Source organism: Cebidichthys violaceus, unplaced genomic scaffold (genome assembly GCF_023349555.1).
Source record: "Cebidichthys violaceus isolate CVI_PGR_0920_01 unplaced genomic scaffold, fCebVio1.0.p SCAF_4, whole genome shotgun sequence".
Lineage (NCBI taxonomy): Eukaryota > Metazoa > Chordata > Actinopteri > Perciformes > Stichaeidae > Cebidichthys > Cebidichthys violaceus.
The window spans coordinates 1,285,128-1,298,416 of NW_027176594.1; the positions used below are offsets into that span (position 1 = coordinate 1,285,128).

A 13,289-nucleotide genomic window follows, 5' to 3' on the forward strand; every position below is an offset into this window, starting at 1 on the left:
ATTGGCAACTATAGATCATCGACGATTAATATTTTAAAGCAAAAATACCAAACATTTGATGGTTTCTGGTTCTCAAATGTCCGCTGCTTTTCTTGGTCTTACATTATGGTAAATGTATAATAAGACATTTGATAAAGTGACTGTTTACTCCATTATGAAGGGCGTGTTTCACTCCTTTCTGCTGTTTTATAGATAAAACAATTAATCAAGAGAATAAATTGTGGATGAATCATCGATCATGACAGTAGTTATTAGCTGCAGTCAAACTTAAGAGGCAGCTTGACTGCCATTAAAAGTCAATAGAAAGCTGCTGTAGATACCTCCGGCATGGTTTCTACAGTTCAGTGTCAGATTACTTCAATGCTTCCAACATTGAAAGATTTAAATGTTCGACTAATCATATAATTTCGCTTCTGAAACTCAAGCCTCCTTTCCCTTTTCTCGAAACGGCCCATGAGTGAAAACGCCCCTCCGCGCTGTGCTGTGCATTAAACGTCTTCGTTAACAGATTGGACCGCCGGTGACGCACACTGTGAAAACACTACAGTGATCTCGGACAAAAAACAAAAAAAACACGTTGCCAAGTAAAACAGGAATGTTTGGTGAGCCTGCAGCTTTAGGAAGTGGATGAACCGTTCGTCATTGGCGGCTGAAACCCCGTCGGCGCTGCAGAGAAACCCAGCAGGTGGACGGTGAAGCCGTTTCTCATCGCTGTATGTAGTTGGGGGCTCGGAGCCAGCTGTGAGTCTCCATATCCACAGCTGGCATCCCCCTGAGGTCACTTCACCCAGAGTTCCCACGCTTATATCCATCCACGTTACTCTGTGCATCTGGAATCAGTTAGTGACCGTCACTGAGTACCTCTGTAGCGCTCTGATCCCAGACTCACAGGGTCCTGTTCTTCTAACCCTAACCCAGGTCAGCAATGAGTCCAGATCAATAGAGAAAGCAAGAAAAGTAACGACGCAAACTAAGGTAAAGGTGTGATTAAGTCAGCAGACAGATGACATGATAAAGTAGTGCTACTTGGTGTTTGCCTGCATTAATATAGAGACGTAATATCAATATAATCTTTAATACTTTAGTTCTTTAAAGCTTAAGTTTAAGCTTAAACCCAAACCTGCAGCTTATTCTCAGTTAGCTGGACTCATGACTCATGACTGAGACTTTCTAGGGTGAATCTCCATTCATGATTCCCCCATGTCAGATACAAATGACTCCCGTTATTGGGCAGCTAGCCTGGCTCCGTTTAAAATTTGGCTGAGCAACTATCGACACCGTTAAAGCTCACTCAATGTTCGCATTGCTCTCTGGCTCTCACATGTGGGACGGTACTGTACGCATGCTGGCGCACGAATGCACCCGCCTACGTGCGAAAATATGCCATCAATACATTTCAATTCATACGGAGATTATTTAGCCTGGGAACACAAAGACACAATACATTCACTGTTGCAATGCCTCTTTTAAATCCCTCTCCACGGAGAAACAATAAAAAACACACAGTGGTTTGTGTTACTGTGTTAAACAGAGCGGAACAAGGCTGCATCACATGGCGATTACGAACACACAGCCTCAGATGTTGGGCTCTCTAAACACAACGCTCGCTGCACTGTAAATGTCAGGCAACATTCCGGTCCCGCCGAGTGAAGTCAATGCCGAAATGTCTTAAAACTTGCATTCTCTCTAGTGTCCACCAGGGGGCGACTCCTCTGGTTGTATAGAAGTCTAGTGTAAAATGACTCTACTTCTCTCTTGATTTATTCCCTCAGTAAACATTGTAAACATGAGTTCATGGTCTCAATCTCTAGTTTACAGTCTTCTTCAATACAGCGTGATGTTCATTTAGTACATTATGGTCCATTTAGAGTCAAACAGAGCAGAGTATGCTTTAGGGGCGGGGCTACCTTGTGATTGACAGGTCTCTAACAGAGCCGTATACGGCGTCTCTACGTCACTCCTCCGTATTCCAAATATGGTAACGTCTGTTCATGGGTCGCGAAGAAGCCAGGATAGTGACGGCCGTATTCCAAGATGGCGACGGTTAAATCGCCGAACTCGAGGCTTCGAAACGGCCGTTCACAAACCAACGGGTGACGTCACGACGACTACGTCCACTTCTTATATACAGTCTGTGTATATATGCACCACAAATGAGGACATTTCAGAGCTCCTCCTTCTCAAACGAGGACCTTCAGGGGAGCTCATGTCTCTTTCAGGGGAGCCGATGTCCACGTAGATCCCCTGAGCTCACAGAATAAAGGCCTGGTCACACCAGAAAGTGTCACAGTGGAGTTCATCCTTGCAAAACAGGTGGTGCTAGAAACTTAGCAGTGTGGTGATCACTCACAGGGCTGAGTCACCGTCATAGTCGCAAAATTTCTGCGCTAACGGGACAAAAGGTGCCTCCACGGAGACCAAAACTACAACATGCGCTCACTGAGTAATCATCAACAGATGCTAGTCTGAGCACAGAATAACTAGCACTATCAGGCTCCGTCCACATGTCCTACGATTGCTTACGTCATTCTTGATTTCCTCGATTGCAGGACTGGCTAATCTGTAGCTTGTAAGTGAAACGTAGCCGTACCTTGTGGACACTGTGTCGGTGTCGTGGTGATGCCGTACAGCCGAGAGCGTTTCTGTGGCAGAAACTCTTCCGTCTCTTTCTCCGAGTGACGGTCCACAGCGACCACCGCCTCCCTGAAGAATAACCAGCAAGAGAAAAAGAAAAGAATTCACCGGAGACCACACAGAGAGGTTTGAGCGTCGGATTAACACGGCTGTTATGCGACAGGTCCAGTCAAACAACGAAGCTCAAAATAGCAGCATTTACAGCAGTAATGTTTATTTAAAATCCACTCAGACAGTCAGCCTGAATGACGATGATGTGTTCAGGTGTGTTGAAAAAGACAAATGCCAGCTGAGGATTCATAGAAGAACCACTTTGTTCCTGGAACATAATCTGCTCGTGAATGAGAGCGTTACCTCCTCCAGTCGGTGTAGTAAAGGTTCCTTCCAAAGGAGACGAGAGCGAAGGGGTACTGGATCCCTTCAACGATCTGCCTCCTCAGCCTGCGGTGAGGATCCACACACTCCACCTTATGAGTTCCTGTAGAACGATCGATCAATCAATCAATCTGGACTAACAACAACATGGTGATGGATCAGAGAGAGGGGGGGGGGTGTTCAGGTTCCTGTCAGGCGAGTCTCACCTGCGTCGGCCCAGCACAGCTGCTGGTCTTCGAGGTCAAAGGTCAGACCGTTGGGGAGCTCCAGGTCATCTTTCACCAGGACGCTTCGATCTGTCCCGTCCATGTTGGACATCTCAATTTTGGGCCCGTCTCTGTTCCAGTCTGCCCAGTACAGTCGCCTGCACCAACAGGACTGAACCAGTTAAACCCAACTACTACTGCTGGTACTCCTTTCCCTTCTACAACCACTACTAACTACTACTATCACATACTACTACTAACAACAACAACAACAACAACAACAACAGACTACTACTAACTACCAAATTACAACTTCTAATACTAACTATTACTGACTACTACTTCTATTACCACCTACTACGACTACTAATTACTCTGACTACTAACTACTACGACTACTAACTACCGACTAAAAACTACTACTACCTACACACGCTACTACTACAACCAACTACCTACTAACAACTACAACTGCTAACTACCTACTAACAAATACTACTAAAAACTCTACTAACTACTACTACTAGCTAATGCTAATACTACCTACAAACACCATTACTACTAACTACCACTACTACTACAACCACAATTAACTACCACTACTACCAGAACTAAACTTGTATTACTACTACAACTAACTACTTCTACTACTACCACCGACAATTACCTCCTAGTACCTACTACTACTACTACTACTACTACTACTACTACTACTACTACTATTATTACCACTGTTACTACTGGTATTTTGGGTTCAACCAGTATTTTACTACCGACTTAATGACTTCATGTTACTTAATGAAACCAGTATTTCAGTCACAACATCAACAGGTCTCCTCCAGTCACTTCTCCAGCACTCACCCGTAGGCCGGGTTGGTGACGATGGGTCGAGGGTTGATCAGATCGGTGTCGAACAGAACTCGCCGCTGGCTGCCGTCCAGTTTGGAAACCTCCACGGTGTCGCGCATGGAGTCGGTCCAGAAGAGGAGGCGGGCCACGTGGTCGATGGCGATGCCCTCGGGACTCTGGAGCTCTGAGGACGACAGGAGCAGACGTGCGTCAGAGGACGGGCTACGGATGGATCAGCACCATCTGAGCGCCACAGGCAGACAGTTACCGACTGGACTTTTACATTTAACCTTTTAGAATGAAGCCGTTAACTGGCAGAATAAGCGCCATCTTTTAAAATCACTCCACAAAACTTTTTCCTTTATCATTTTATAACCAATATGTCTTCTTTTTAACGTCATTGTTTTTTATTTCTTTTTTATATAATTTTTGGGTATTTTATTTCCATGTTGATAATTAATATTGTTATAATTGTCTGACTTTATTTAATTGCAGTCCTAAAATGTTTTTGTACCCGGTTCAACCATAGAAAGTACTTTGTAACTTTTAAAGTTTTTAGTTATTAATAATATTATTATAGCGATACTTTTTAAATCACAAAAGCTGCATCTTTATCCGAGGTCACCTGAGCCACTTGTATCCACATTGTATGAACTTATCAAAAAATTTGCAATTAATTTAATTCTTTAAAGATCTCAACCTCTGACTTTGGTCCAGAACAGGATGTGTCAACACTTTGTAACTTTGGTTTTTAAAATAACTTCAATATATAAATGAAGTTTTCTTGCGATGTGATCATAAAAAGATAAATGAAAGTAAAAGGTGTACATTGATTACAGGTTTATGGGATGCAAACATCTGTGTCCTGGACAAAAAACAATCTACTTCCTGTTTGGCCTCATTGAAAAGGACTCTGCTTGATGCATTGAGACTCAAAACGTGAGACTGTGATGCATTTGCATCATGTCGCTCAGCCTCTCTAAAGATAACTGGACCGGTGAGTTCTGCTGCACCTGCAGTGATGACCGGGACGACGTCCCCTCCGCTCAGACGGGCCCTGCTGATAGCCGGCCCGGTGATGTCGGTCCAGTAAACCATCTTCTCCACACAGTCGTAGGCCACGGCGATCACCACCCGGTCCTGAGAGGAAGCGCAGGACGAGACAGACGGTTTCATTCAGCCGGAGTTTCATTTTCAAAGAGTCTTTTGTGTCGAAGTGACAGAACGTCAGCGACCCGTCGGACTCGAAGGCGCCCGCGCTGACGGAGAGCTTTGTGTTCGGCCGCAGTGCATCAATACATGAACTTATGGGCTGCTTGATGGAGAAGAAAAGAGTTCTGATGCTGAAATATGTTAAAGAACAATTAGAGGATTGTTCCACAGCAACCAGGAACGCTCATTCATGTGTGTGTGTGTGTGTACGAATGTCGTCATCAGAAAAACTCTCAGTCAAGAAATCCCTTTTTTCCCCACTTCTACAAGGAGATCATTCTTTCCGCATCGACTCGGAATCATTCACACTTTTCAAACTACAAAAAAAAATTTGTTTTGTGGAATTATCCTTTGATGAGGATTAGAAGAGTCCAACATTTTGGAAAGATATAACATATATACGGATATTAGCTACATCTCTGTGCATTCAGAGCAGGGAGAGGTCCAGGACAATAGTTAGCGTAGCTTAGCACAAAGACTGCAAGCTACCGTCAAAAGAGGACATTCATAAAACTCCAAAAGTAAGATTTGATACCTGGACCCTTTTCTGAATTCATCAAAATCAGTGATTTATTAAAAAAATCAATGTTAGCCATGCTAGCAGTGTAGCTCTTGGTCCAGACTGAAATATCTTAACTTTCAGATGGATTGGAGTTTGGTTCAGACATTCATGTTCCCCTCAAGCATGAACTGTAATAACCTAATAATATCCCATCATCAGGTCAACATTTAAATTAGTCCGATACTTTGATTTAGAACTAATGACATTCCCATCAGCCTCAGCTGCACTTTGTGTTTAGCTAGCAAACGTTAGCATGCTAACGTGCTAAGGTAAGACGGGAAACATTACACCTGCATTCTCAATGTGAGCGGTAAGCATTTAGCTCAGTTCAGAACAAAATCACAGAACTAATGTAAGAATGTGATCCAGGATTTGATAAATAACTGGAATCAATAAATCAGAAAGTGATTTGATAATATCGTAAGAAAAGCTAACATTTGTAGTTTACGCCAACAAATTAAAATGATTGTTTTCAGGACATCGTTCTTGTCATTTTCCAGGTTTAACTTTCTGTAAAAAACGGCCTGATATCAGTGGCTGTCTGGGAGAAAGAAAGTCTATCTGAAACCTGGTGATATATGTTGGAATGATTATTGGCGGTCATGTTTACGTTACTGCCTGAAACAGTGACGGCCTTACTGGGAGGTGGAGCAGAGCTTTGGCCTCCTCCTTCTTTATGTTGTATCCATCCAGAGGGACGTGTTCGATCTTCCCGCTCTGAGCGAACAGCAGGTGTGTTCCCTGAGCGACGGGGCGGACGTCGGGCCGCGGGGTCGGACCCACCGGAGCGGGAGTCACCGCCTGGTCGATGCCTGCGAGTTCATCGTTTCATTTAGTTTAATGAGGACAAACATTCACGTGTTCCTGAAATGAAACAGGACAGAGGCTGAAGTTTCGTTTAGAGGGTGAAGCGGACTCACACAGAGGGGTGGTGCCGGGTCCCGTGCGGGTGTTGGGGATCTCCTGGCCGTTGGCGTCCACGCACCAGCACTGTCCGATGCTGCTGTGGCACTGCGTGGGCTCGAAGGCGCCGCGTTGGTCACACTGAGGGACGTACTGACCGACGGCCGGCCGAGGACGGAAGAAAGAGAGGATGCCGGAGCCGGAGGCGGAGGCGGCCGACTGGGCGCTCTCTCTGTGACGCTCACACGGGGTCTTCTCTCGCTCTGGGAACAGAGAAATACAGAGCAAATACTTTTAGATATATTTTAAATACGTTTAAATGTCGCAGTTACACAGTTCCTTCTTTTTAATATTATTTCACACTTGCCTTGGTAATAAAAACTTTCCCAAGACCAATATACCCTTTGAATATAAATTGTGAGAAATCTACAGTTCGGGCGTTGTTGAAGCCAAACCTCACGTTAATTTGGACTTCACGAGTATTTATTTTATGTCAGCACAGATACATAATTAAAGGAATACTGTAGCTCTACGTTTTGGGGAAATACTCTTGAGGTTGATTCATTTTTTTTAATAACTTTTGGTCATAAAAGTCCAAAGTGACGTTTTCAAATGTCTCGTGTCTGACGATCAACTCACTTGGATCTTGACATGAATTACAACAGAAACTCGTAATTATGATAACTTGGAAATTCTGTCTCACAATCAGACTTTTGGCCTAATTCATAATTCAAATTTGATTAAGTTCCTGTTCTATTATCATATAATAATTCTTTATCTTACTTTTGGTTTCTTCTCTTTTCACAGTAGACAAAATCAAAGAACATTCTATACAACCTAACAAAGAACAGAGCTTCTATGAATATAAACATATATCCTCACAGGTGTTATCTAACTGAGTTTGGTATGTTCTTGCTTGTGAGCAGATAAACATGTGAGGGAGACGAGCAGGAGGCTCTTCGTCTCCGCGGTCGCATCCAGGGGCCACAGTGACATCTGGAAGAGAGCCGCCTCGCTCCGTATCCTCAAGGGTATCTGACGAACCGCAGAGCAGCCATAACACTCCCCGTCTGACAGACAAGCGCCGCGTCCGATAACAACAAACCAGACGAAAAGAGATACCGCAAGAAGAAAGAAGACCCGAGAGAGAGAGAGAGAGGGGGGGGGGGGGGGGGGGCGAAGATCAAAAGAGCATCCTGACAAAAAGGAAACGGAGCCGCAAGAGACACCGTGACAAGTTATGACAGAGGACAAAAGAGTTATGCCTCTCGGAGGCCGTAAAAAAGGACGAAAATATGAGAAAACTTTGGTGCGGAGGAGTGAGGCGTAATTAGCTGTCAGCTGCTGACACCTGGAATCACTGGAGGAGGCTGCAGCTTTGGAACGAAGCCAAACCAACAACAACAACAACAACCCACTGTAAACTACACCTGCTCGCAAGTTTTGGGTTAAGTCGCTTTGGTTAAAAGCGCCAGATGTAAACGCTGTCGGCCAATCAGGTGTCTGCGTGATAAAAGTGACGGAACAGATCAAGAGGGAGAAGAATTCTTTGTTGAACTTCAATAACAGTAGAACAGTAGTAAACGTAGCGCTTTCTTTTTTCTTTTGACTGCAGGACTTTTGTGGTAATGCTACTTAAGTACAAATTCAGAGTACTTCTTCCAACGCCGCTGACCGGAGACGCGCTGAATAACAGAAGTCATGAATAAAAAAAAAAAAGAGTCATCGGCCTTATCAGCTCTCCTTATTCTATGACCCTGAACCGATCTGTGCGTCATCGAGGCTCTGTTGAGTCTAACGTTCAAATCTGTTTACGCTCTCATCACTTCATCAACATCCTTCACCGCTCCGCTCCGTCGCCTCAGCCTTCAGCTGAGTGTTTACGCTCCGCACAGTTTACACAGCTTCCATTAGTCTCTGTAATGTCTGGACAACCAGCTTTCAGCATGTAGGAGCTGCCACCCACCAACACACCCGAAACACTTCTGTTATTACAGCTCTTTGTCGATCAGGAGACAGTAGTTAGGGCTGCTGTAGCTAAGTACATTTACTCAAGCACTGTACTAATTCGAGGTACTTGTACTGTAATTGTTAAAGACTGACTTTCTAGGAATGGAACAAGACATCGATTTGGATCGATACACCGATTCAATATCGTCGATGTAAAGCAGCTAATATCGATAAATATCTTTACGATGTGCCTTTATTTTGAAATTCCCATGGCATCGCTGTGTCACCATTGCCGTCCATGCACACTTCCTTCCTACAGAGCCCAGTAATACAATGGTCAAATCATATTTTAGTTGCTTTTTTTGTGAGTTTGTAACTGATTATGTTAAATTGGCATTTGATGTTATCTCATATTGCTCGCAAATGACTGAATTCAGGACCGAAAGTTGCCGCCTGACCGTGGCAGACTTTGTGACATCAGCAACATCGACATCCAAAGGATCAGTACAGCATCGTATCGTGATGAAAACTTGATTTACACCCCTCTTCATGTCTAGGAAAATGAACCAGATCCGACAGAAGAAATCCCATTTATATCAACTTGAATTCAAGCAGCGTGAGTAATAAGTCGCCTACCTGAGGACGTGGGGCTGCACTGGAAGCCGTCGCCATAGAATCCGGGGTGGCACTGGCAGCTGTAGGAGCCCTGCGTGTTGGAGCAGAAGGCGGCGCGGTGGCATCGATCCTGCTGACACTCGTCTACGTCTGAGCGGGCAGAAAGAAGATGCAAAGATGAAGGCGACGTCCCGACACATCAACCGCCATGTTCGGCGCTTTGACATACAGTTCCACTAACGGCCACCAGGGGCTGGCTCTAAAAAAAATGTTTCTTCATGTATCTTCATAGAAATCCACCTAAAATATCCCTTTTTAAAGTACTTTAACCTACAACACTACACTAACTAACTACAAGAGAACTACTACTACTACTACCTGTTTATACCTGAACACACCTCCTTTTGTTTATTCTATTCTATTATTTTCTATATTTTAAATTCTGCACATTTTTATGTTTTATGCCTTCTTATTTTAATCTGCATGCTTCTTCTTTTTATACACATTTGTAGTAGTATTGTTTGAGAGAGCAAAAGAATTTCATTGCCCCAACTGCTCCACTGTGATTGTTTATGACCTAAGAAATAAAGACCTTGAATATGTAGAAGAGTCTTCAGCCACGCCAGCAGCTCTGTGGGGCTGTACTTTAGGCACGGTGACAAGAATTTGTAAAGAACATGTTAAGAAAAAAAAAGAAAAAAGTTCTGGACGTTTTGTCCTGTTTTCTCTCCAAATACGAACATTCTTCAGCTCAGAGTCTCCGGAGCGGGGGAGATTTATATATAAGAGATGAGCTGCACAGCTGTAAGGCAGTGTTCTGCATTTCCTGTCCAGGTGGAAACATTTCCTGTCCGAGGGGCCCACAGCGCTGACTTACAGAATGTTACACTGAAGAAGCAGAAACGTCTCAAACTCCGAAAGTTCTGCTGTTATGACATGTGCACTACTGTTGATGTTACATTGATGTTTGTCTTCTTTCCTTTAATACAAAATATTTTAACCGAGATTGAAAGAAAAACAGCATAATTCAGACACCAAATGTATTATTTACATGTGAAATGGTCGTAATAAAAAGGACTAAATTCTAAAAGAAGAAGTCTTTTTACTTCGTCAACACAACATCTGTATCGTCATTTTTAAACATTGTGTTTTCTTTATTCTCCCTCCATGACACATGTACTTTTAAGTATTTATCTTACTGAACTCACATGATTTATATTCATATCAGATGAATACAAAGCTCAACTTTCAAAGAGTCCTTCAAAGCAAAACAAATCAAATGTTTTGTTTTGTTCTGCTGCTTCACCTTCAGCGCTGACTTTATCAATGTGTTTTAATGCATCCGAGTTGATACCGAAGTCACAGCGCTGAAGATCAGCGGTCGGTCCGACTCCACCGGCACACAGCGGACAAACTCGGTGCACTCACCCTGACAGACCCGACCGTCACCCACGAACCCCGGCAGGCAGGAGCAGACGAAGGCCGAGCCTCCGGTGTAGCTGCAGAGAGCTCTTTCAGGAGCATCGCAGTCATGGCTTCCTCTCCGACAGTGATCCACCGGCCGGTTCTCCTCTGCGGGACGACACAGACGACGTGTTGGCCAAGTTGAAAGGGACGACGTGAGTCGGGTGTAACATAAGGAGTAACTGCCGTCTGACTGAGAACGTTTCACTTCATCCTTCAGCTCTTTTAAATTACCGTTTTCTTTTATCACTGGACTACAGATTTGTTCCCCCCACTTACGGGCCACCGTACACAACAACTTCATCAAACTGATCCCCACAGATTTATCCTGATTCACAGAGTCATTCTGGTTCAGGTATGTATTCTCATAATGAATCACATCTTCTGTGTTCAGCAAAGAGCATCAGTTTGAAACATTTTGTCCCATTTTCAGTCGTACAAATCCTTTATTGTTTCAAGAACATCTGTATGTGCAACGAGGGGCTCTTCAAACAAAGTCACACACACACACACACACACACACACACACACACACACACACACACACACAAAGGCACCACACACTCCGCCAACCCACACAGCTGTCAACACACACACTTAAAAACATACCGATGCAGGTCTTTCCGTCGCTGGCGAACAAGAAGCCGGTCAAACACTCACAGCGGAAAGTTCCGGGTTGATTATTGCAGACGGAGTTGGATCCACAGATCTGAAGAGTCTCTCTGCACTCATCAGTATCTGCCAATAGCACACCAACAGGGAGGTGAATGATATGTAGTATAGCATGTACAATGTATAGGCCCTTAAAAAGAAAGTAGCGAGTAATTAAGTTTATCTCACGCCACACATTTTGTTTTTGTCAAAAACTGCTGCCTGATTTTGCATCAGAAATCATGGTGAGTAATACTTTTTACATCTGGTTTAAGAAAAGAAAAACTGGACAGATTAATGTGAAAATAAAACTGAACTTTGTTTCTTCTTTTAACCTGCATAACAAAAGAAATCGCACTATTAAGCCAACGGCCAAAGCAAACTACAATCCAGATAAAACAAACTGCAGTAACAGCTGCCGCCTGAAGGGGGCAGAAGACTCTTAACTGCTGCAGCTGTGACTTATTTTGCCTCTAGGTGGCGCAAGTTGGACCGTAACCGCAGGTGTTTCACAAGAAAGATTGAACAAATGTTTGAGACGAGTTTTTATTGTACTGTGGCATTTTTTTGGTTTTTCCTTTTTGGTTCTATCCTCGCTGCGTATTGTGCCGTTACTCTTTTTGTTCAGAAAAGTAATTATTCAACAACTCACGACACTGAAAACCTATCGTGTGTTGCAGCGGTGAGGTTACCGTGGCAGTAGCGTCCGTCTCCGGTGAAACCAGTTGCACATTCGCAGGTGAACTGGAGGCCTTCGGCTGGTCGGCACACGGCGTTGATGTCACAGCCGTGTCTGCCGGTGAAACATGGGTTCTGCTCTGGAAGACTGCCTGTAAATTAAATTAAATAAATAAAAAAAACCAGTCAGAAACTCTGTGATATTAAGAGTTTAGTCCGTTTCTCTGACCTTAAGGCCACCGCTGCTGACTTAGGTCAGACGACCGAACGTATTAAGCATTTTTAAATATCAATTAATCCCGTTTTAATCCCTTTTATGATAAATAAACTTAATTGTTTTATCTTTCGAATGTCTTCAAATGTATATTTCAACTCAAGATAACTCGAGATGGTCAGTCCACAGTGACATAACGCCGAGAGCAGCAGCACATACTGCCGTCATGATAAGCAGAGCATGTTTTTGCTTAATAAATGACTTAAATAGTTCATAGATTAACTGAAGGAGAGAACAAAGGCTCCACAGTAGAGAAGTCCTCCCATCATGCAACGGAGTGCTGGAGCTCCAGACCTTCACCTCCTCGCAGGAAACACGACACAGATGTTCCACTTCTTGCCAACAAACCCCCGCCTGAGTTGTGTTTGCTTGTGTAACTCTGAACCCCACCCCCCCACACAAGCATCCCATCAACAGCCCCCACCTGCACATTTACCTTTAACCCTCCTTTTTATTAAAAAAAGAAGAAGAAAGAAAAAAGCCCCTTGCGATGCCCTTCACCCGCTCCCTTCCCTCTGTGGACTGGAGGTTTGGTTTCTCACTGACCTTCACCCCCTGCCAACACTCTCACAGCCTCCTCTCATTGCAGCTGAGGAAATACAGCCAGGCTCAGATTACTGTTTGTCTTTCCTCTGATGTTCAACGGCAAACATCTCAGAGGCACTAAACTGTTGGAGGCGTGTTTCGACGCATTCCTCCGGGTAATAACACACAATCTTTGAACTCTTGACTGTCCCCAACAGATGACCACGAGACATGGACGTCTCTTCTTCAAGTTACTGAACCATCTGACGGCAGGGAGTCCAACCTGCTCGGTCCTGATCTGTGAACACGCACTTCTGTCTGTGGACACTTACAAACACACGCGTAGTCTTTCCTGGTTTTCAATGAAAGCAAATTGTTCTTTTCCCTATAT

General features: G+C 44.0%; 1 protein-coding gene across 1 annotated transcript in view; it reads right to left on the reverse strand.

Moving 5' to 3' along the window:
* LOC137884778 (nidogen-1-like) overlaps positions 1 to 13,289 on the reverse strand; it is a 28,264-nt gene that overhangs the window by 3,663 nt on the left and 11,312 nt on the right. The window contains exons 9-19 of the mRNA XM_068726787.1: positions 12,114 to 12,251; positions 11,380 to 11,508; positions 10,735 to 10,878; positions 9,328 to 9,456; positions 6,759 to 7,004; positions 6,478 to 6,650; positions 5,078 to 5,204; positions 4,077 to 4,248; positions 3,216 to 3,373; positions 2,989 to 3,112; positions 2,591 to 2,703 (exon numbers count right to left, since the gene is read on the reverse strand). Of these exons, the coding sequence (XP_068582888.1) occupies positions 2,591 to 2,703; positions 2,989 to 3,112; positions 3,216 to 3,373; positions 4,077 to 4,248; positions 5,078 to 5,204; positions 6,478 to 6,650; positions 6,759 to 7,004; positions 9,328 to 9,456; positions 10,735 to 10,878; positions 11,380 to 11,508; positions 12,114 to 12,251 (1,653 nt within the window). The remainder of the gene's footprint in view (positions 1 to 2,590; positions 2,704 to 2,988; positions 3,113 to 3,215; positions 3,374 to 4,076; positions 4,249 to 5,077; positions 5,205 to 6,477; positions 6,651 to 6,758; positions 7,005 to 9,327; positions 9,457 to 10,734; positions 10,879 to 11,379; positions 11,509 to 12,113; positions 12,252 to 13,289) is intronic.